The sequence below is a fragment of the Pelophylax lessonae genome, assembly GCF_965119305.1.
Source record: "Pelophylax lessonae genome assembly, chromosome: 2".
NCBI classification, from domain to species: Eukaryota; Metazoa; Chordata; class Amphibia; order Anura; family Ranidae; genus Pelophylax; species Pelophylax lessonae.
In genome coordinates this window covers 165,426,424-165,449,334 of record NC_138769.1, presented here as the reverse complement: position 1 = coordinate 165,449,334, position 22,911 = coordinate 165,426,424, and the positions used below count along the sequence as shown (strand labels likewise).

Sequence of the window (22,911 nt, the reverse complement as noted above, 5' to 3'; positions counted from 1 at the left end):
TTTTTAATGCCAGTATTTACTGCACAGTCGAACCTCTGGACTTGTCTGTAGCAACCAATTTACATCTTTTCTGTTTGTTATTTCAGGTTAAAAAACGAAAGACCTGCATAGAGTTACTCAGTAATCATAACGTCAGGAGTGTCTGTAAGGTTCTCTTTGGAGTTTCAAGGGCAGATTAAAATTTACAGCCTTTGAAACTCCAACAACTAGAAATTATTAAACTATATGTGCATAGCTCAACAAAGAAAGCATTACTTACCTTTCCTGAGCTATCTGCCACTGGGTTCCTGGATGTCTGAGCCCACTTATGGGCACTGGGAACAACACTAGAATCTTCATCTTCCTCATATTCCTCTTCTTCCAGAATGTCAGACAGGTTAGAGCTACGACTGAGATCTATGTGTGCAGTACTTGCATTTGTCTCTAAAGGCAATTCACCAGCATCCTGAGTTTGACAAATACAGTTAATGTAAACACACAATAATATACTTTAACCTACAAATCTCAGCTTTATATCATTATATTAAAACATGTCTGAACCTGGAAAAATACACTTGGAAAGCCACATGATGTATAAGCTCAATGTGCCCTCAGCAGCAGAGAGCGGACAAATTTCAATCCATGTATGGGCGCTGTGATTTACTGATCAACTTCTGTACAACTGCCCTGTCAGATTTTCCCCTCTCGGTCAGCACTGCAGGCTTTAGCCTGTAACACTGATCAGAGTATTCTGATAGAGGGGAAGTGTCTGCGCTGTCGGAATACATAAGCTCAGCGGGGAGGATTCCCCCATCCACTTCAAGTGTGTGGATAGGGGAATCAAGTCAGTTTTGACTCATCTATGACCCGCCTTACTATTTTTCTGCCCCTGAAATCAATTCAAATAGTTTTACATAGGCGTTCAATTAAGTTTTAGGTTTGTAAAAAACGTGTTTTTTTATATTGATGGAAATGTATACATCTAGAAGAGCAACCATATATGGTCACCAAATACAGGGGCTCTGCTGTAAGTAAGGCACAATGACCACCCTTAACTGCTGCCATAAAAACAGCAATACTATTGGTAAAATCAGCAGTACATTACAATTCTGGGGGGTGTTCTGAACACAGAATTCGCAGAGCAACCCCCGTTGCCATACATATAAGTGTCATTTTAATATTTTGACAGTTTTGTCAGGTAAAGATGGAAATTGAAAAAATGTTTTCAGCAACAACTTCTAAAACTGCTTTTGTAGCAATTGCATTGGTAATTGTTTTTAAACAAGTTGTATTTCTGTTAAAGCAGGGATGCTAATCACATTCTCTAATATACAGATGACCTTTTTGTATATAAAATACAATAACCATAAATAGGGATTAGCAAACCAGAATGTGACAATTGCATGAAGGGTTATCAGTACTCTGTTGCAAACACATTTATTTATATTGTAGTCTTTCTAAACCAGGATTCCTCCAGAGGTTGCTAGGGGTTACTGGAACAATGCCTGCCTCTCAGAGTAACCACTGACATCAATGATCTTTTCAGCTATCTGTGAGTGGGGCTTTTTTCCCACTGACTACCAATGTAAGAAGCATTCTTTTCACTGACCATAACGTTAATGCACCATAGACTGTAGATAAAAGTCGTTTTTCACAGGGGTTTCCTCAGACTGGACAATTACTTCAAGAGTCTCTCCATGTTAGAAAGGTTGAGAAACAAAATTATTCAGTTACTGGACAGATGTTGTTGATACTACAGGTCCTTCTCAAAAAATTAGCATATTGTGATAAAGTTCATTATTTTCTGTAATGTACTGATAAACATTAGACTTTCATATATTTTAGATTCATTACACACAACTGAAGTAGTGCAAGCCTTTTATTGTTTTAATATTGATGATTTTGGCATACAGCTCATGAAAACCCAAAATTCCTAACTCAAAAAATTAGCATATCACGAAAAGGTTCTCTAAACGAGTTATTAACCTAATCATCTGAATCAACTAATTAACTCTAAACACCTGCAAAAGATTCCTGAGGCTTTTAAAAACTCCCAGCCTTGTTCATTACTCAAAACCGCAATCATGGGCAATCATGGGTAAGACTGCCGACCTGACTGCTGTCCAGAAGGCCATCATTGACACCCTCAAGCAAGACACAGAAAGAAATTTCTGAACGAATAGGCTGTTCCCAGAGTGCTGTATCAAGGCACCTCAGTGGGAAGTCTGTGGGAAGGAAAAAGTGTGGCAGAAAACGCTGCACAACGAAAAGAGGTGACCGGACCCTGAGGAAGATTGTGGAGAAGGACCAATTTCAGACCTTGGGGGACCTGCGGAAGCAGTGGACTGAGTCTGGAGTAGAAACATCTAGAGCCACTGTGTACAGGCGTGTGCAGGAAATGGGCTACAGGTGCTGCATTCCCCAGGTCAAGCCACTTTTGAACCAGAAACAGCGGCAGAAGCGCCTGACCTGGGCTACAGAGAAGCAGCACTGGACTGTTGCTCAGTGGTCCAAAGTACTTTTTTCGGATGAAAGCAAATTTTGCATGTCATTCGGAAATCAAGGTGCCAGAGTCTGGAGGAAGACTGGGGAGAGGGAAATGCCAAAATGCCTGAAGTCCAGTGTCAAGTACCCACAGTCAGTGATGGTCTGGGGTGCCATGTCAGCTGCTGGTGTTGGTCCACTGTGTTTTATCAAGGGCAGGGTCAATGCAGCTAGCTATCAGGAGATTTTGGAGCACTTCATGCTTCCATCTGCTGAAAAGCTTTATGGAGATGAAGATTTCATTTTTCAGCACGACCTGGCACCTGCTCACAGTGCCAAAACCACTGGTAAATGGTTTACTGACCATGGTATTACTGTGCTCAATTGGCCTGCCAACTCTCCTGACCTGAACCCCATAGAGAATCTGTGGGATGTTGTGAGGAGAAAGTTGAGAGACGCAAGACCCAACACTCTGGATGAGCTCAAGGCCGCTATCGAAGCATCCTGGGCCTCCATAACACCTCAGCAGTGCCACAGGCTGATTGCCTCCATGCCACGCCGCATTGAAGCAGTCATTTCTGCAAAAGGATTCCCGACCAAGTATTGAGTGCATAACTGAACATAATTATTTGAAGGTTGACTTTTTTGTATTAAAAACACTTTTCTTTTATTGGTCGGATGAAATATGCTAATTTTTTGAGATAGGAATTTTGGGTTTTCATGAGCTGTATGCCAAAATCATCAATATTAAAACAATAAAAGGCTTGCACTACTTCAGTTGTGTGTAATGAATCTAAAATATATGAAAGTCTAATGTTTATCAGTACATTACAGAAAATAATGAACTTTATCACAATATGCTAATTTTTTTAGAAGGACCTGTATATCCCTAGCACTTATGACCACTTTTCCTCAAGATCCTGTTTCTTTGTCTTTTGGGTATGGTTGATGAGGAACGGTTTTTACCCCCTACCCATTGTGCAGTACGAATGCTCACAAGCAAATTTACCGTTTTTGGATGTCACTACACACCCCTATAAAAAAAGCAATGGATTGAAAGAGTAAACTATTTTGATACATTAACATACCAGCACAGAATGCTCTAAGAAATGTTTCTCTATCTGGCAAAACTGGTTTGATACCCCGGGACTAGCTCCACCCCAGTTAGTTCTCCATAGGCTCCTGCAGATGTAATGGGTTACACATTTTGCAGAATTATAAGATGAGCTTCACCCTGAGTAGTAATGATGTGAGTAGGCTACATATCTTATTGTGTTTAGTCTCTCCAAGTGACACTGTCTGATGTATCCTCAGTCTGGTATCCTTCCTGCTTTCTTGCCATGCTTTGTGTGTTTTTTTTGTATGAATTGATAAGGTACACAATCTTGTGTTATTGCATATTTCGCAAGACATCAGTATTCTAGGTCAGTAGACAAGACATTTGTGCATACCTTTGTCCGTGTATGTACCTGTTGCTTGTTTAATAAAGCATTTTCAATTTTAAAAAGGTTGAGAAAAGCTGTGATTGTTTGTTAAGGGTACTTTCACACTGCTCTGTACCAAAATCGCAATAAAAATGCATGTGTTTTTACAGCAATGATGCTGCCTGGTTCAGATGCGTTTGCTGTACATTTCTTGTGCGTTTTTAGGTTGCCTGCATCTGTGAAAAATGGACCTGCAACTCAAAAACGCTAAATTGCAGTGGGTTTTTACCGCAATTTTGCTGCAATTTGCATTCATTTCAAAGGGAAGCTGCGTTTTTGGTGCGGGTTTCAAAACCGTACCAAAGATGCATCAAACAGGATTTTTCAAAACACACTGCACCGGTAACGCAGTGGTGTGAAAATTCCCATAAGATTTAAAGGGAAACATTTTTCTTGCAAGGAAAAAAACGCAGGAAAAAAAGTATCAGTGCGAAAGGGCCCTGAAGCTTCTACTTGCAAAAACAACTGGATTGTAATTCATAAATTAGTTTGACAGTTTTATTTTATTTTTCCAATGTGTAAAGGTTTCACAGAGTATGAAATCATTCTTGATCACTGACCTCATTTTCAATGATAATATTAGACCCAGTTGATTCCTTTCCCTCTTTCTTGTCAACCTCAAGAAAGTCGTCAATAGACACCCCTCGATAGCTAAGGCTGCTAGTCGTGTTTTCTGCATCTTCAGATAATCCCGTCTCTGGACTTGAACAGTCCTCTTTGGTGTTTATTGCATTTAATTCTATAGTATTTTCCTTCTTCCATGTTATACCCAGTGGCAAGCCACACAGCGATTGGTCACCGGTTTTAGATTCTTTGGTGTCCAGAAACTGCTTCTACAATACAATGGAAGAAATTAATTTTTGTGAGAACATTTACCAGGTGGAATATGTTCAAACATGACTATTAGATTACCTTTCAACTAAAATATTTTTCAAAAAGATCTGGAAAGTGACAAAACTGGCTGGGATCAGTTTAAAACTCCAATCTGTATTCAATTAATATCACACCAAGTTATTGTAGATTCTAATCACTTTAGCTAGATATGGGTAGTGTTGTGTTGATGGGCTTGGAGACTTGTATTGATGGCCTTGAGTTGACATCAGTTTAAGATGCTCCTGAGATCTTTTAGAATTCATTTGACAGGTGCATTTAACTTGCAGTTGCCCTCCATCTGATTTGAATTTGACCTGTGCCAAGTGAGTTTTGCATTCCCATTGACTTGTAAGGAATTCCAAACATATCTGATGCAAACGATATCCATTCAACACAGGCCCTACAGCCAACTTGTGCTTTGCCCTTGCAGGGGGTAGGTTTTCTTTCATGCCCCCTCCCTAGCTGCACATACACATCTTCCTGCCACTGGCAGCAAAGCCACAGCAGTTGAAGCTTACACAGGGCTGGAATCTCCCTTACCTACGAGGAAGTCTGGACTAATCAACATGAACCAGTAATGTCACATAGATTGAGCCCATAGACTGGTATTTGCTTTACTCTGTTACTGCTCTGTTTATTGTCTCGGAGGGAAGGATAAAGGAGTATGTGCTCCTGGAAAGAGGACAATAATAGTGCATCCGGAAAGTATTCACAGCGCTAGACTTTTTCCACATCTTGTTATTTTACAGTCTTATTCCAAAAATGGATTAAATTTATTATTTTCCTCTTATATCGGGAAAACCCTAAAGAATCTGGAGCAAGGCTTAAGGTGCTGAAGCCTAAGACCAGAAGGAAAAAAGGTCAGAGAAAAATAAACAAAGACCAAAGAGGAGTAGAAAAAATGTGAGGTAACATAAGGGGGAAGAAGAAAAAAGGGGGAAAGAAAGGGGAAGGCATAGGTGCACAGCCATTTTCAGATCTCTCCAGAGATTGGGTTCATGTCTGGGCTCTGGCTGGGTCACTCAGGGACATTCACAGAGTTGTCCCGTAGCAACTCCTTTGTTATCTTGGCTGTGTGGTTAGGGTCTTTGTCCTGTTGGAAGATGAACCTTCTCCCCAGTCGGAGGTCCAGATCGCTCTGGAGCAGGTTGTCATCAAGGATGTACCTGTACATTGCTGCATTCATCTTTCCCTAGATCCTGACTAGTCTCCCAGGTCCTGTCACTGAAAAACATCCCCACAGCATGATGTTGCCACCGCCAGGCTTCTCTGTAGGGATAGTATTGGCCAGGTGATGAGCGGTGCATGGTTTCCTCCAGACATGACGCTTGCCATTGAGGTCAAAGAGTTAAATCTTTGTTTTCTCATGGTCTGAGAGTCCTTCAGGTACCTTTTGGCAAACTCCAGGCTGGCTGTCATGCGCCTTTTACTTTTTACTGAGGAGTGGCTTCCTCCTGGCCACTCTAACGTACAGGCCTGATTGGTGGAGTGCTACAGAGATGGTTGTTCTTCTGGAAAGTTCTCCGTTCTCCACCGAGAAATGCTAGAGCTCTGTCAGGGTGACCATTGGGTTCTTGGTCACCTCCCTGACTAAGGCCCTTCTCCCTGATCGCTCCGTTTAGCCAGGCGGGCCACTCTAGGAAGAGTCCTGGTGGTTCAAATCTTCCATTTGCGGATGATGGAGGCTACTGTGCTCATTGGGACCTTCAATGCTGCAGAAAGGTTTCTGTACCCTTCCTCAGATCTGTGCCTCCATACAATCCTGTCTTGGAGGTCTACAGACAGTTCCTTGGACTTCATGGCTTGGTTTGTGCTCTGGCATGCACTAGTAACTGTGGTAACAGTTGGACCTTGTATAGACAGGTGTGTGCCTTTCCAAATCATGTCCAATTTACTGAATTTACCACAGGTGGATTCCAATCAAGTTGTAGAAATATCCCAAGGATGATCAGTGGAAACAGGATGCACCTGAGCTAAATTTTGAGGCTGTGAATACTTATGTACATGGGATTTTTTTTTTTGTTTTTAATAAATTTGAAAAGATTTCAAGCCAACTTCTTTCACGTTGTCATATGGGATACGGTTTGTAGAATTTTGAGGAAAATAATGAATTTAATAAATTTTGGGAAAAACCTGTAACATAGCAAAATGTGGAAAAAGTGAAGCACTGTGAATACTTTCTGGATGCACTGTAAGCAAGTGTGTTGATATACCATGCACAGGTGGAAAGAGAATGAATGGCAACAGGGTATACTGGGCACAAACGGGCAGATCTCAAATTCTAAATACTGGCTATTTTATGAATGGCTTGCATGCAAGATTTTTATTTTACTCTTTATTTGTATACACAATTATGGAATACTATTATAATGGCCACCTTATTTTCTGATTAGTAAGTTTACATAAGATCTTTAATCTTACCTGACTATCTTGTAATGCTGTTCCTTCAGACTGCAATGTGATCTTAGATATTTCCAAACAGTTACTGACAGTCTTCCCTGGAAAATGGTGTGTGGCAGAATCTGGTAGAGAAGGGGAGAGTTTTTCTTGTGTACCTTGGCATGACACCTGAACCTCAGAAGGCTCTAAACTGGAAGATCCTTGGCAGTAACCAGAAGAAGCACTGAGTGGTGAAAGATGTGGTGCAATCCGGGCAGGCAAGGAGTCCCCTCTGCTACAACTTGTATGGATGGAAAGATTAGCCTTGAGAGTAGATGTAGCTTCATTGTTAAGTGAGCAGGGAGAAGATGAAATGAGAGGCATGGCTGGAAGAGAGGCCAGGGGCTGCTCACATGTAAGGCTGGAGTTAGAAAAGGTATGCGACAAGGAAGGGCTTTCTGGGACCTTTATAAAGGCAGAGGGTATTTGAGCTGGCACTGAGTCCACAGATTCTCCACTGGGTGACATTGTCCTAACTGATATTTCCCGAGACACCTGCAGCAGATGCAAGTGAGACGTACCCACCAACACACTGCCAGCTGTGGGAGAAGTAACTTCCAGTACCTGAAAAGTAGACACACATTAAAACACACCATTTTTCCTTAACACTACAGAGCATTCTAAAAGCAACACATCCCAGATTTACTTGTACAGGCAGTCCACGGGTTATGAACAAGATAGGTTCTGTAGGTTTGTTCTTAAATTGAAATTGTATGCAACTTGAAACACGTACATTTTTTAAGTGCAACTCCAGCCAAAAAAATTTTTTTTTTACTTTTTGGATAGATAGCATAGGGAAGGGTTAACACCCCTGTAACGTTTATTTTGGCGGTCTGTGCCCCTGTTCAGACAATTTCACCTCACTTTCTGTCCCTGTGGCAATTGTATGTTGAAAATGTTGGGTTGTTATGGAAGCAAGGATTGGTGATCAAGCTTCAGTGGAGACACCTTTTTCCCATTATAAACTCTTACAGGAGTGAATTTCCCTTCCTAGGGGTAGATTTCCTCTCACTTCCTGTTGTCTCAGGGACAGGAAAGGAAATGAGATAAAATCTTTCTAATGAGGATACAGACAGACGTAAAAACCTTACAGTGGCTCTTACACCACACCATACTAGGCAAAAATAAAAAAAATACAATCTGCACAAATTTTATTTAAATGCAACTTGGACAGATGTTTGTCTTTACATATTTATTTTTGTTTTCCTGTGCATGTAAACGCTTAAACATTTCAAATACTGTACAGTACAACCTTAAACATTCTTGGTAGAGGATGATGGACTTGGAATGGATGGGACTGGCATTAACTGCTTGCCGACCGCCGCAAGTAGATTTACTGCGGCGGTCAGCCCCTGCCAGGCAGAGTGACGTTAATTAACGTCACTAGCCTGGGAGGGTCTGGGGAGCGAGCGCGCGCCCGCGGAGGCGCGCTCCCGCTCCCGCGCGGTCACGCACCCCCCCGCGCGTGTGACCAGCGGACCCGATGTCCGCCGGCCACTCGGCGATCGTCGGGGGAAGAGGGAGAATGTCAGGCAGCTTGTGTAAACAAGCTGCCTGTCATTCTCATCGCTGTAAAGACACTGATCACTCGGATCTACTATGTAGATCCGTTGATCAGTGTCCTTACAGCTAGAGCCACAGCCAATCACAGTAAGAATCACGCCCCTAGGGACACACACAGCCCCTCCCTCCCAAATAAAGTTAACCCCTTCACTGCCAGTGTATTTTTACAGTAACAGTGCATATGTATAGCACTGATTACTGTAGAAATGTCACTGGTAACCCCAAAAGTGTCAAAAATGTCAGTCAAGGGTCCGATCTGTCCGCCGCAATGTCGCAGTACCGCAAAAAAAATCGCAGATCGCCGCCATTACGCGTTAAAAAAAAAACCAACAAAAATGACAAAAATCTTTCCCTTTGTTAGTAAACGCGATAACTTTTGCGCAAACCAATCAAAATACGCTTTTTGCGATTTTTTTTACCAAACATAGGTAGGATAAAACAAATTGGCCAAAAATGTTAAAAAATTTTGATTTTTACATTTTTTTTTGGGGAATTTCATATAAAAAAAATGTGAAAAATATTGCTATTTTTGCAAAATTGTCGCTCTTTTTTTGTTTATAGCGCGTGATCAAAAAATCGCACAGGTGATCAAATACCACCAAAAGAAAGCTCTGTTTGTGGGAAAAAAAGGACGTCAAATTCGTTCAGGTACAGCGTCGCACGACCGCGCAATTGTCCGTTAAAGTCACGCAGTGCCGAATCGCAAAATACCCCCTGGTCTTTTAGCAGGAAAATCCTCCGGGGCTTAAGTGGTTAAAGAGCCAGTCCGATATAAGGCTCATCAGTGGGATATGCCCACTTGCTGTGCGTCCTCAGCCCCCAGTAGCAGCAGTGGGCCTCAATCCTCAGAGCCAGCGTGGGATCCAGTTTCCAGCAAGATAACCTCCCAGTGGTTTCCAGGACCAGCACATAGCGCAAGCGGCTGGAAGTGACGCAACACTGCCTCCACTTGTAAGCATGAATCGTATGTACATTGGATGTATATAACTCGGGGACTGCGTGTATTAGGTTCTGCATGCATGATAAATTCTAGCACCCTAATGAAGCAGTAAAGCAATAAAGCACCCAATAAGTCCAGTTCTGACTTCATATAGCATATATGTCACATATTACACTACTGTTACATGAAATCCAGGATCACCAAAAATATTATAGGTCTATCAATAATCTAACCATTCATCTATCTCTATATAAAGCAATTCTAAATAGTGAACATTACTCATGAATGCCACCAAGATATCTGTGCCAAAAGCTACTGGTTCACAAAGACCTGCCCAAAAAAACCCACCAGAGTTGCTATGATAAATCATTAGCTAAAACACAGTTGGTAGATGGACAGTTGAAACCGAACTCAAGTACATGCACTAAATGTATTTTCACATACAACTAATGTAACCATCTGAATCTGTTAATATTAGACTTCTGTGATTCTCCTACACAGCAGCACTCACATTAGCAAAATTAAGGACAGCACAGCGAGTTAAATAGGCTCTGATGAATTGCACAGTGCTGTCCATCAAACATCCAAGGTTTCCTGACAGAAAAAAGAGCAGAGTAATGTTCTCATAATGTGCTCCTCCTTGTCAGGAGTTAAACTTTAAAGCTGAGATCTGGCCACATACACATTTTTTGAGCTAAAAATTCCCCCATAATCCTTAACTACCCCCAATTACCCTAACACTAACCCCACATTACAGTACATTACACTTACTGAATAAAGATCCCCCCAAATGTCCCCCGCTGTGTTCCTCTTCCTGGTTCTGGGCTACCCAGAATGCCGATTGCAATCTCACGCATGCGCTGTAGATTGTGATCGGCACTCAGAGTAGCGGCCGGCTGTTCCCATTGCATCCTGGGATTGATGACGCTCATTTCCAAGGACGCAATGCAAAAGAGGAAGTGACGTCGGCGGCCGTGTCAGCACAAGGAGGAAGAGGAAGGAAGGTACGTTTATTTTCATTAAAAACAAGATAAGTGAAACAAAAAAAATTATTAATTATCCAATTATTTTTTAGGTTTTTATACTTTAACTGATGCTGCAAAGTTATTTTTAGGCTGGAACGCTGCTTTAAGACTGAATCATTTCAGCAATGAATATGGTCAGATACAGTATTATAGAACTGCAGCACTATGTTTAATTACCTTTTGTCCATCAGCATACACTGCATAGCCAGTTACGCGGACCCCATTTGAGGTTCCAGCAGCATCAATTGTCACTGGAAGCCAAGTGATGAGCAGAACACCCGGCTTTGGACCAAGCTCAACCTGAACATCAAGTGGAGCATCAGGAGGACCTGTGAATATAAAATAATTATGGCACAGACATTTGATGGCTAATATATAGAATATTTTCTAGTAATCTAGCATGTTAATGGTAATACAATGAGAGCAAAAAAGCTGATCTGCAGGTACACTCCATAATAATTTTTTCTTTAAGGAGTGGTCTACTTTGGGTCTGACACTGAACCCCGTGTCACTCTATGTCCCATAGCTTTTCCACCATACTCTCAAACTTCAAATGAGGAATTGTAACCAGGATATTCTTTATGAAGTGCTTTCAATATTGTATTGGTGTATTACTAATAAAACAAGAATGAACCTGTGGCTAGGCTATACATATTTACTTATGCAAGAGAGGGCAGCACCAATGTAAATTAAGTGTGACACAATGATAGTCCATATGAAAAATCCATATTCTCCACACACCAGTGAGTAAAAAGTAGATGGAATCGTATCGCCAAGTACCACGTGAATATGAGGTAAACTGCTTACCAGATAGTGTTGATCCTCATATTATAGAGTGGTCAACACCAGCATATAAAACATAGGGGTAAACGTTGTTCCAGTAGTGACCTAAAGATGTCGACACGTCTCAATCAATGGGAATACAATGATGATATCAAAAAACCGTCACACGTTCCCTCGGAAACAGGATCACCTACAATTTAGCCTCTGTGTCTTCTTTTTCTTCATAGTTTGTCAATAAATAACATTTGATGACTGCCGAGTTTTGGTTAGTGACCGAAAAGATGCTGAAAAAGATAGCAGATTAGCAGTGTCCCGGTCCAGATGGCAGGTCTACTCAGACTCCCGGCCCTTCCACCTCCACCTTTAGCACTGTACTTCCCACTGACAACAGAAGGGCGGGAGTCTGAGGAGACATGCCATCTGGACCGGAGCTAATCTGGGACGTGTAACGGTTTCATGATATCATCATTGTATTGCCATTGATTGAGACGGACATCTTTAGGTCACTACTGGAACAACGTTTACCTCTATGTTATATGCTGGTGTTGACCTTTCTATAATATGAGGGTCAACACTATCTGGTAAGCAGTTTAACCTCATATTCATGTGGTGCTTGGCGATACGATTCCATCTACTTTTTACTCACTGGTTTGTGAAGAATTCTTTTTGTTCACCCTTCATATGGACTTTTCATATGGACTATCATTGTGTCACACTTAATTTACATTGGCGCTGCCCTCTCTTGTTTATGTAATCCACGGTGTGTAATCTTACCTGCTGTGCTGGCTGCCTTTATTTTGGTAATCTTTTTCTAAGCGCAGATATATTTTTTTATTTTTCTATACATATTTACTTATTCACAAACTATAGCTGTAGATACTCTTGAGCAGTTTAGCCTCAAAAAGCACTACTGAAGTCCTTCAAAGTGGGTCTCAGCCTTCTTTCAGAGTTTCTACTCTCTGCATACATTACAGATTAGAGTCTATTGGCTCACTCTTGGGAGAGGGGGCAGAGTAAAGTGAACTGGCTTACACTAGGCTTTCAGTGTTTCTGCTGGGAATTTTAAGGGCAACTTGTTCCACAGTGCATGCAGCCACAAATGTCAGCGTGGTATTGCTTAAAGTTTTTTCACTACATGTTAATATTTGAATGTCCATAGTCACAACCTCCCAACACCTCCAGATGCTGTATAGAGAAGTATGGACTGTTACAGGTTTATTATGCAGCTAAAACTATAGTAATCATTAAAACTAAACGATAATCCAGTTAAAGTGTCATTAAACCCAAATCAATGAAAACTGTCAATACATATTATATTATGAGGGTTCTTAAAGTTTCCGCATTTTAAAAAATTGTGTAAAAAAGTGCACAAACTTTTTGAAGACCCCTCATACATTGTGTTCATACTCACAATGCTGTCACTATCACAGCAGAGGAGAGCAGAGAATGGGAGGCAGGACAGACTGAGAGCGAGAGGCAAAGTTGCAATTGGATGGAGGGGGGTAACTGCCTGAGATAACTTTCCAGATTAACCAGCAGGTAGGGTGTTTTTTTTGGACACAGAGCAGCCCCAGCATCCAATCACAAGCTTGCTAACATGCAAAGTTAACTCAGACAGCTCCTGGCTTCTATCCAGTGCTACTGTGCCTCTCACTCTCCGTTTGTACTAGCTTCCACTCGCTGCTTTGCGTTCCCGTGTAATGTAGCAGAGTGAAGTGAGGGGGGCAGAGGACATGGCTCTGAAGGATGGAGGAGCAGGGGATGCTTGAGGCAGAGAACACTACTGTGGGGGGGGGGGGGTGATGTGAAGGGGGCAGAATGCATTCTTGTGTGTGTGTGTGTGTGTGTGGTGGGGGAAATTAAGGGGCAGGGAACATTGCTGGGGGGGGGCACAAAGGCACTACTGTAAAGATGGGGGGGGGGGTGAAGGTGGTCAGTGCTGTTGGGGAAGTGATGTGAAGGGGACAGCACTGTTGGGGGGGGGGGGGTTGTTGTGAACAGGGAAGAGGACTGTGGGGGGGCGGAGGTCACTAATGTGGGGGGTGATAGGAAGGGGGCAGAAGAGGACACTACTGTGGGGGTTATATGAAGGGGGAAAGGAGGACACTACTGTGGGGGGTGATGTGAAGGGGCAAAAGAGCAAAGGAGGACACTATTGTGAGCGGTGATGTGAAGGAGGGAGGAGGAAGGCACTACTATGGGGGGTCATGTGAAGGGGCTCAGAGGACACTGCTGTAGGGGGATTTTTTATGTGAAGGGGGATTGGGGACACTACTGTGAAGGCGGCTGAGGACACTGCTGTAAAGTGGAGAACTGTAATATAAAGGAAGGGATTGTAATATGCAGGGTGGTCGGAGGACAATGATGTAAGAACATGAATGTGATATAAAAGAGAAGGGGGACTGGGATGTGAAGCATCTGAGTCATTGGTAAACACCAGTTTCAGTTTCTAAGCTGTTAATTTTTTTCTTTTTTCTTGTCTGTGCAGCCCGCGTCTATAGAGTCACAGCTGTGGGTGTACACTCCCCTTCTTCCCTCCTACTCCATGTCCTCATATTGCTAAACTCTATGGGGACAGGACAGAAGATGGTGATTGATAGAGGCTTCACGTCCCTGTTAGTTCTTTCAAATACCCACAGACTGGAGAGGCGTGACACAGTCTGATTAGCAGAACTTCCTATAGATATCTTTACAGTGAAAACTATTGTGAGCCAACCTAAACTCCACCTACACCATGTTATTGCAAAATAAATAAACATTTGCTTTAAAAAACAGATTTGATTTTCATGGCACTTTAAAACACTTTGATGTTAATATTTAAATTCTCTATTCTATTTTTTACATTATGTGACCGCCACAGCACCAATCAGTGCTGTGCAGCCACAGATCCATACATCAGCACAGTTCTAGAAACTCCTCCCTCAGACTGAAAACAGGAAAGACCTGGGAATCATCATGTGATCTCCGAACAGCAATGATCGAAAGGGGTACACAGATGATTTTTTTCATATTACATTAAATACAGTGGCACGATCTTTACATATAAATAGAAGGGATGATGGCAATTAAACATTGTATGGTTGGTATCACTTTAAGAACACAGGTGTATGAAATTGGTAAAAAATAAAACACTTCTTCTATAGTAAAGTCACACTTACCTGCAGCAGGAGTTGTCAGCTGCATAACTGTTGCTTTTGGCTCCCTTCTCTCCATTGGCAACTCTAAGGGAATCCGTTGAGGTCGTGCTTCCACTTTAACATTATACATAGTGCTTGGTCTCAAACTGCCAAAAGTGTACCAATAGGTCCCTCCCTTGGTCAATCCACAGCTTTCTTCATTTAGATACAAGGCATGTGAATAGTTGCTGTTACATGGCTGCCATGTGATCTCTGCAGAGGTGGCTGACAAGCTGCGAACACGAAGCTGAGTAGGAGCTAGGGTGTAACCATGGCCAGCCAGCAAAGTACAACGCATCCGGTCTGAGCAACCGTTTTCGGTCATGCTTTGTACAGAGATACGATACGTCCGAGTTTTCAGCTCTAACTTCTCAATCAAGGCTTTTGTTTGTCCTCCACAGCGAACATTTTGTCGAAGTTCATTATCCACATAAATATTGTAACTCAGAATGTTTCCACTGCCTGCTGCTATAAGAGGAGGATCCCATCCAACGACTACACTTCGGGCTAGTTGTTTAATAAGGGTCAGCTTTCTAGGGTAAGGCACAGCTGAGACCTCAGCAGCTCCCTCACTAGTTCCTTGCAATGGCAATGGGCTGAGGCTGCTTGGATCATCATCATCCTCCTCACTTCTTTCAATGCTGCTTCCACTCAGAAAGCTAATATCCTGTGCAGAACTATGTGACAGCTCATTGGCTTCACCTGGGTGAAAGGTTATCAGATCATCATCAGAGACGCGCTCCACGAAATTTGAAGGGACAAGCCCACGCCTTCCATCCATTAACTCCCCTATGAAAACAACACAACACATCACAAAATTTTAGTACAATTTTGACCATTAAAGTGATTCTAAAGCCTTAAAGAGGAAGTAAACCCTCCTCTGCAAGTTGTACCTATAGGTAAGCCTATGATAAGGCTTACCTATAGGTACTGTAAATATCTCCTAAACATGTACCGTTTAGGAGATATTTACCTTACATGCAGCAAGAGACATCACTGGCGCATGCGCTCTGAAAGAACGGCCGCTGGTGCCATTTCTTCAGAGCCCCGTGCCCGTCAGCTCCAGCGCGCGAGTGACGTCACCGCGGCTCCGGCCGATCAGATGGCCGGTGCCGCGATCCCGGAAGACAGGCGACTGAACATGTCGCCTGTCATAGAGGTAAGCGGGCGGCATGGCGGGGGCTCGTTCTAAGGTAAGTATTTCATAATGAGCTAGTATGCGATGCATACTAGCTCATTATGTGTTTCTCTTTCAGGGTGAAAAAAAAAAAAATTGGGTTTACAACCTCTAGGTTTTTTTACCGTAATGCATTCCGTGTGTCCAGGATACCCCCAGCTCCCCCTTATACTTACCAGAGCCCAATCCACTGCTGCCCGCGAGAGCAGAGGCTCTCTCCACGCTCTGCCTTCTCACAGGGCAGATTGATAGCAGCGGGAGCCATTGGCTCTTCACCATATTAAATCCTGATGAGGGAGAGGGACAAAGCCCTGCTGTCTGTGTCTTTTTGGACACAGGCAGCAGGGTTCAGGCGCAAGCCTGCACAATCCCCCCCCCATCTCAGCAAGCAGGTTGCTAGGGGGGTACTTGGAAGGCAGGAGCCAGGAGCAACAGCGGGGGACCCCAGAGGAAAAGGATTGGGGCTTTTCTGTGCAAAACCATTGCACAGAGCAAGGAAGTATACCAGGTTATAAAAAAAAAAAATATATTGTTTATAATCAAATAGAATCACATTTTTACCTGTGATAAATTTAAGTTAGTGAAAATTGGTAAAGTCATTAAGGAATAATTAAAACAAAGATTACAAAAAAAAAAACCTTACCTAGTAAACATATTTAGACATTTAATGAACAATTTTATCTAGTCAAAATGGCCACGTTCACTTTCGTATTCTATTTCCAGGTAAAAGCAACACTGTTGCAAAACTAATATGTAGAAGAAAAAATGTCCCATGTAAAGAAGACACATTCTACTTACCTGTCTCTGTCTTGTCACCCACGATACAGATCTTCGCATTCTTCAAGCGCTGCAGTGCGAGAGAATACTCTTGATACAACACAGCCAGAAGTGTTATGGGCCATACACACTATACAATGGTCTATAGATTTTTTTCCTTTAGATTTACCAAAAACATATAATATGAGGTCAAATCTAAACCCTTTCAATTTGTATGCAATCAGGCAGGCCCTTGTACTACATAGCTGAAGGTAAATCTAAAGGAAATCTAACAAAAGTTGTATAGTGTGTACGAGGCTTTAGATTCCTGGTCTACTGCTGAGCACCGTGGTTCTTTCCACCAGGCTATCATTACTATTGTAGCACCCTCTAGAATGTGCTACAAAATATATTCTGACTCATGCAGAGCCTGCGAGTCTGTAATTGGGTCAGGGATATTAGAAGTTAGGCCAGCATGACTCATATACAGACAGCTCTCTGGTGCCTCCCCCTGGATCCCTGGATTTAGAAAGTTGGAGAACATACTAGATGCTAGTGGGCTGAGGTTAACAGGGGCTCTTCTGCATATTTAGGGGCAGTGGCGTACCAACGGGGGGGGGGGGGGGGGTGGCCCGCCCCGGGTGCCACAACGGCCACTCAGAGGTGCTCGCTGACACCTCCGGGCCAGCCCACATCTCCGTGTGAAGGAAGCTGCAGCAGCAGCTCCTTCGGTCCGTGCTGCTCGCAGGGGGCTTGGAGAAGGCAAGTGCTTGTGCTGTGCAGCCTCCCTGTGTTTCCGGATAGGAGAAGCAGTGGGGACAGCTGCATATAGAGGAATTAATCTTTCCATATTCTTCCTGCAGCCGCTGAATGCCTGATTCTCCTCCTCTCCCTCCTGCAGACATTCAGCGGCTGCAGGAGGAATATGGAAAGATCAATTCATCTATATGCAGGTGCCCCACTGCCCCTCCTATCCAACTTCTTTTGCTGGCCCTCCAGTGCTATCCAGCCCCCTCCTTTCTGGCACCCCCCCAGTGCTCTTCAGCCACCCCCTCTCCAGCCCCCCCCCTCCAAGTGCTCTCCAGCTCCCCACAGTATTTTTCAGCCCCCCCCATGCTCTCTGGCTTAATTCTCTCAAGTACCCCTCCCCCCATGCCCTTAAGCTCCCCCAGTGATCTCTGCTTTACCTGTGCTCTCCAGCTCCCCTAGTGCTCTTCTATCATGTCTGCAGTCTCTGACCATCTCCTGTATCATGTATGCAGTCTCTGACCAGCTCTTGTATCCCTTCTGCAGTCTCTGACCATCTCTTGCATCATGTCTGCAGTCTCTGACCAGCTCTTGTATCATGTCCTCCATCTCGGACCAGCTCTGGTATCGTGTCCTCCGTCTCGGACCAGCTCTTGTATCGTGTCCTCCGTCTCGGACCAGCTCTTGTATCACGTCTGCAGTGTCTGACCATCTACTGCAGTGTTTCTCAACTCCGGTCCTCAGGGCACACTAACAGGCCAGATTTAAGTATTACCTTGGGGGGATGCAGACTAGAATACTGCAATCACTGAGCAGAAAATTATATCACCTTTGATGTATTTCAGTTTTCTTGCAAACCTGGCCTGTTGGTGTGCCCTGAGGAACGGAGTTGAGAAACACTGATCTACTGTATCATGTCCACAGTCTCTGACCATCTCCTGTATCATGTCTGCAGTCTCTAACCATCTCTTGTATCACGTCTGCAGTGTCTGACCATCTACTGTATCATGTCTGCAGCCTTTGACCATCTCTTGTATCATGTCTGCAGTCTCTGACCATCTCTTGCATCACGTCTGCAGTCTCTGACCATCTCTTGCATCACGTCTGCAGTCTCGGACCATCTCTTGTATCACGTCTGCAGTCTCTGACCATCTCTTGTATCACGTCTGCAGTCTCTGACCATCTCTTGTATCACGTCTGCAGTCTCTGACCATCTCTTGTATCCCGTCTGCAGTCTCTGACCATCTCTTGTATCCCATCTGCAGTCTCTGACCATCTCTTGTATCACGTCTGCAGTCTCTGACCATCTCTTGTATCACGTCTGCAGTCTCTGACCATCTCTTGTATCACGTCTGCAGTCTCTGACCATCTCTTGTATCACGTCTGCAGTCTCTGACCATCTCTTGTATTACGTCTGCAGTCTCTGACCATCTCTTGTATCACGTCTGCAGTCTCTGACGATCTCTTGTATCATGTCTGTAGTCTCTGACCATCTCCTGTTTCATGTCCGCAGTCTCGGATCATCTCCTTTAGCATGTCTCCAATCTCTTACACAAACTTAAACACATTGCGAATAGTATTAGCGATCTGTCTCTAACCATCTCTTGTATCACGTCTGCAGTGTCTGACCATCTACTGTATCATGTCTGCAGCCTTTGACCATCTCTTGTATCATGTCTGTAGTCTCTGACCATCTCCTGTTTCATGTCCGCAGTCTCAGATCATCTCCTTTAGCATGTCTCCAATCTCTTACACAAACAAACACAGTGCGAATAGTATTAGCGATCTGTTTATGCCGAAGGTAGGACTCTGCAGGGGAGGCAGAGAGTGCAAAAGGGGGCACTGTGATCAGAGACCGGGGGGCAGCAGACTACAAGGGGCACTGTGATGGGGGGCTGTGAAATGTGTGCAATAAATATTCTTAAAAACATTACAAATTTTTGTGGGTGTTTTTACATTTTAAAGTTGGGGGGGTTGCCAGATATAGGATCCGCCCCGGGTGCCAAATGCTCTAGGTACGCCACTGTTTAGGGGCCCTTAGCCAATCCCCAGGAGTTTGGTCTGGCAGGGGACTAAATGAGCCTTTAAATAGACATGAGCCATGTTGGGAAGGAAGTTGGGTGGAAGATGGAGATGCAGTGCTGAGGAAGACTGTCGGTGGCCCTCTAGGGGCCCCTGCCATAGAGGGGTTTTACCTTGGGCCAGGGCTCAGGTGGCTGGTCTAAAAGGATCCTACTATCCATTTCTGGAGAGGTAGCGGGAGCAAAGAGAACAGAGTAAGTAGATCAGCATGGTGCAGGGACTGCCAAGGGGAGAAATAGCCACATGTAGCAGGTCTCTCTTGAAGACATCTGTGTGCTTAAGTCTTTATTAAACCTTGCCCTGGGAGATCTCCAGTGAGTCAGGCGGGTAGACTGGTGAGAAGAAGCAGCCAGGTGGGCTAGCATTTCCTGCAGAGGTAGAGCTGGGACCTGCGTCTACAGGGGAGTGGAGGTGCTCCAGGATGCAGTTCCCAACACATGTGCTACTTTTCTAAGGGACTGAGAGTTCCTAGGCTGTAAGGGGCTTTTGCCAAGCTAACAAGAGACTGTTAGTTCCCACAAAAAATAAATCAGTTTGAGTTCTGCAGAACAAGTCAAGTGGAGCTGTACAGAGGATCAAGTCAAGCTGTGCAGGACGATCAAGTGGAGCTGCATATAGGGAGGAAGTTGTCCCTGGTTTTTCCTTGTTACTATCAAGTTGGGCATCCCATAATTGCTAAACCAATCCAAGTTATTATCCCCTCAATAAAACAACTAAAACAAAGCTCAAAGACTGTTTTCTGTGTCTGGATGCAAGTTGAAAATGCTATGTGACTGGCTGTGCAGTAGTGGGGAACCCTGACATTTGCAACTCCTATGGGGGTAGTGCTACACTACTATGGCCTACAGTGATGTAGTCACTGGGGGAGGGAACCATAGTTCTCATTTGAGGACTAGAATTTGGTGAGTTTTTTTGTTTGCCCCAACAGTCTATAGGTCACCAGGCACACCGTGGGCCTGTAAAAAGTTGTCAAAACATTTATTTAGGTAATCACAGTGGTAAAGTGCAATGTTTCTGAGTTATACAGGGCCTTGCAACTGGACTCTGTTGACCGCCTGAGATGGAGGGCAAGAACATTTTCCTTCCCCGCTATGCCCTTTTCTCAATGCTTCTTCTCCCTTCCACATGCTTCCCACAAGCCAGCTCATTACCTAGTTTTATGTAGATGTAATGGATACCCAAGCAATGCACAATTTTCCTGAACTGTAATCCTCCAACTATTTCACCCCACTTAGGCTTGCTGGCTATCCATGTCCTTACTGGACTATCCGCCAATGGAAACTCACCGCATTCTCCGGCACTTTCAAGAAAACCTTTTCTTTATATTGTAAAGTGCTGCGTAAACGGTTGGCGCTATATAAAGCCTCTATAATAATATTAATCCCTGGATGTATGAGACTGTCTGCAGACTTGTTCATGTTCATTGTTTTCTGACTTGCTCCCCATTTTATACTACTAATCCCTACATGATAAATCATTATCACAGATACAGTGGGTATAGAAAAAGTCACCCCCATTTAAAATAATTATTTTGTTGCTTTGCAGCCTGAAATAAGGGCAAACAGTTTTTTTCTTTATCCAGCTGTATTTACACATCCAAGTGAAAGATATAACACCAATATGTTAGAATTTTTTTAAAAAAAATTCAAAAACAGTCACTGAGTTGGAAAATGGATCACCCCCTCCTAAAAATGACTTGCGAACTCAATTACGTGTAGCTCATCCTCAGCACACAAAACCATTTGACTTTCAACTGTGATCAACTGTGGTCATTTTGATTAGCTTAGCATGAAAATTGCTTTTCTGGAGCATTTCATTCCCTGGTAGAGCAACTGAAGCAAATAAACTATGGGTGGCAAGGCATTGTCAAAATATCACTAGGATAAAGTTGTGGACAGGCACAAGTCAGGAGATGGATACAAAAAAATGTATTTTCCCGACTACATGTGGTTGAAGGATTCCTATGACTAAAGTTTCTTGCTCCCTACTATCTCTCCCATTGGGAAGAATTTGATGATGCAGCATTACATGACTGCACAAAGTACACATTTGTAACCTTCACGCAACCCCATGTGACAGGACATACCGGTTATGTTAACATATCACTGTTGGATGAGAGGAGGCTTAGTACCGATGAGCTCTAATTTCAGTAGAACTGTGTACAATGCAACAAGGATGAAACTTCCAGCTTCTAGACCAGTGTTTTTCAACCGGGGTGCTGTGAGGAGTCCTCAGGGGTGCCACGTCATACCAACCAATGATGTCATCAGTTGCTAAGGACTTGCCGGCAAGAGTACAGAGAGGAGCAGATGGCAAGGGGAGGTCTCTGCCGCCTCTGTGCACAGGAGCTAACAGAATCGCTAAGATCCAAAAGTACCGATCCCCTCCCCCTCTGCTGCTATCAGTCTTGTAGGGACAGAATTTGTCTTTTTGGGGGAGGAGGGTTGTGCTAGGTGGGGGGTTGTGCAGGGGAGAGTGATTTTGGTGGGGGGTTGTGCTAGGAGGGGGGATCTGGGGGTGTTGTGCTCTGTAGGGAGGTTTGTGCTGGAAGGGCGATTTGGGGTGGGGGGGTTGTGCGAGGAAGGGGGATTTGGGGGTGTTGTGTTAGGAGAGGATTTGGGGGGGGGGGGTTTGTGCTAGGAGGGCGAATGGAGGTTTACAACCTACAGACCACTGAACTCTGCCTCACAGAGTACATTTTAGGGCTTGTTGACACCAGGTGCAGTATTGTAATATGTGTGAAATTGCATGTTTTCCCGTACTGCACATAAATGTACTGCCTTTTGCAGATGCACGTGGGTGCCATTAATTTTTTATGACATCCCCACGCATCTAGCAAAAGCAGATATGTTTGTGCCTGCTAAAACACATAGTACCTTAGTACCATGTGATTTGGTGCTGCACAATTTTAAAAATCATGCTGGCACCCTTTTGCGTGTTTCACACGCATAGAGCAGCTCATTAAAAAAAATGAGTGTGGGAACGCGCAAAAGAACATGTGTGATCTGATGCACCTCCTGGTGTGAACAAGCCCTCAGATTGGTGTGCCCCAGGATTGTGCGAGATTCCAAAGGGTGCCTTGACTGAAGAAAAGTTGGAAAAACACTGTACTAGATCGGACACTCACTCATTTCTGATCTAGTGTACCATCGAAAGTGTCAGTTGACAGACAAAACATGCAAAGGAAACCCCAGATAACTGGAGTTATTCCCCTTACCAAGGTACAACCATTTATCCTCCCTGCTAGGTCTCACCGACCAACTGATATCTTCTACTTGTTTTGTTCATGGTATGTGTTAATTGTTGGGAGTTACGGCTTTTGTTAACGGTTTTAATGTCTCCAACAAAGTCTCAACAGGCCACTCCCAAGGTGCATGTTCGTATATGCACCACCTGTCTCATG

General features: G+C 43.7%; 1 protein-coding gene across 6 annotated transcripts in view; it reads right to left on the bottom strand.

The window, feature by feature from the left end:
• Positions 1 to 22,911, bottom strand: part of TSPOAP1 (TSPO associated protein 1) — a 432,345-nt gene that overhangs the window by 73,029 nt on the left and 336,405 nt on the right. For all 6 annotated transcript variants that reach the window (XM_082245070.1, XM_082245072.1, XM_082245071.1 and 3 more), the window contains 5 exons: positions 14,729 to 15,535; positions 10,965 to 11,116; positions 7,242 to 7,823; positions 4,508 to 4,780; positions 260 to 445 (listed from right to left, as the gene is read on the bottom strand). In XM_082245070.1, coding sequence (XP_082101196.1) covers positions 260 to 445; positions 4,508 to 4,780; positions 7,242 to 7,823; positions 10,965 to 11,116; positions 14,729 to 15,535 — 2,000 coding nt within the window. The remainder of the gene's footprint in view (positions 1 to 259; positions 446 to 4,507; positions 4,781 to 7,241; positions 7,824 to 10,964; positions 11,117 to 14,728; positions 15,536 to 22,911) is intronic.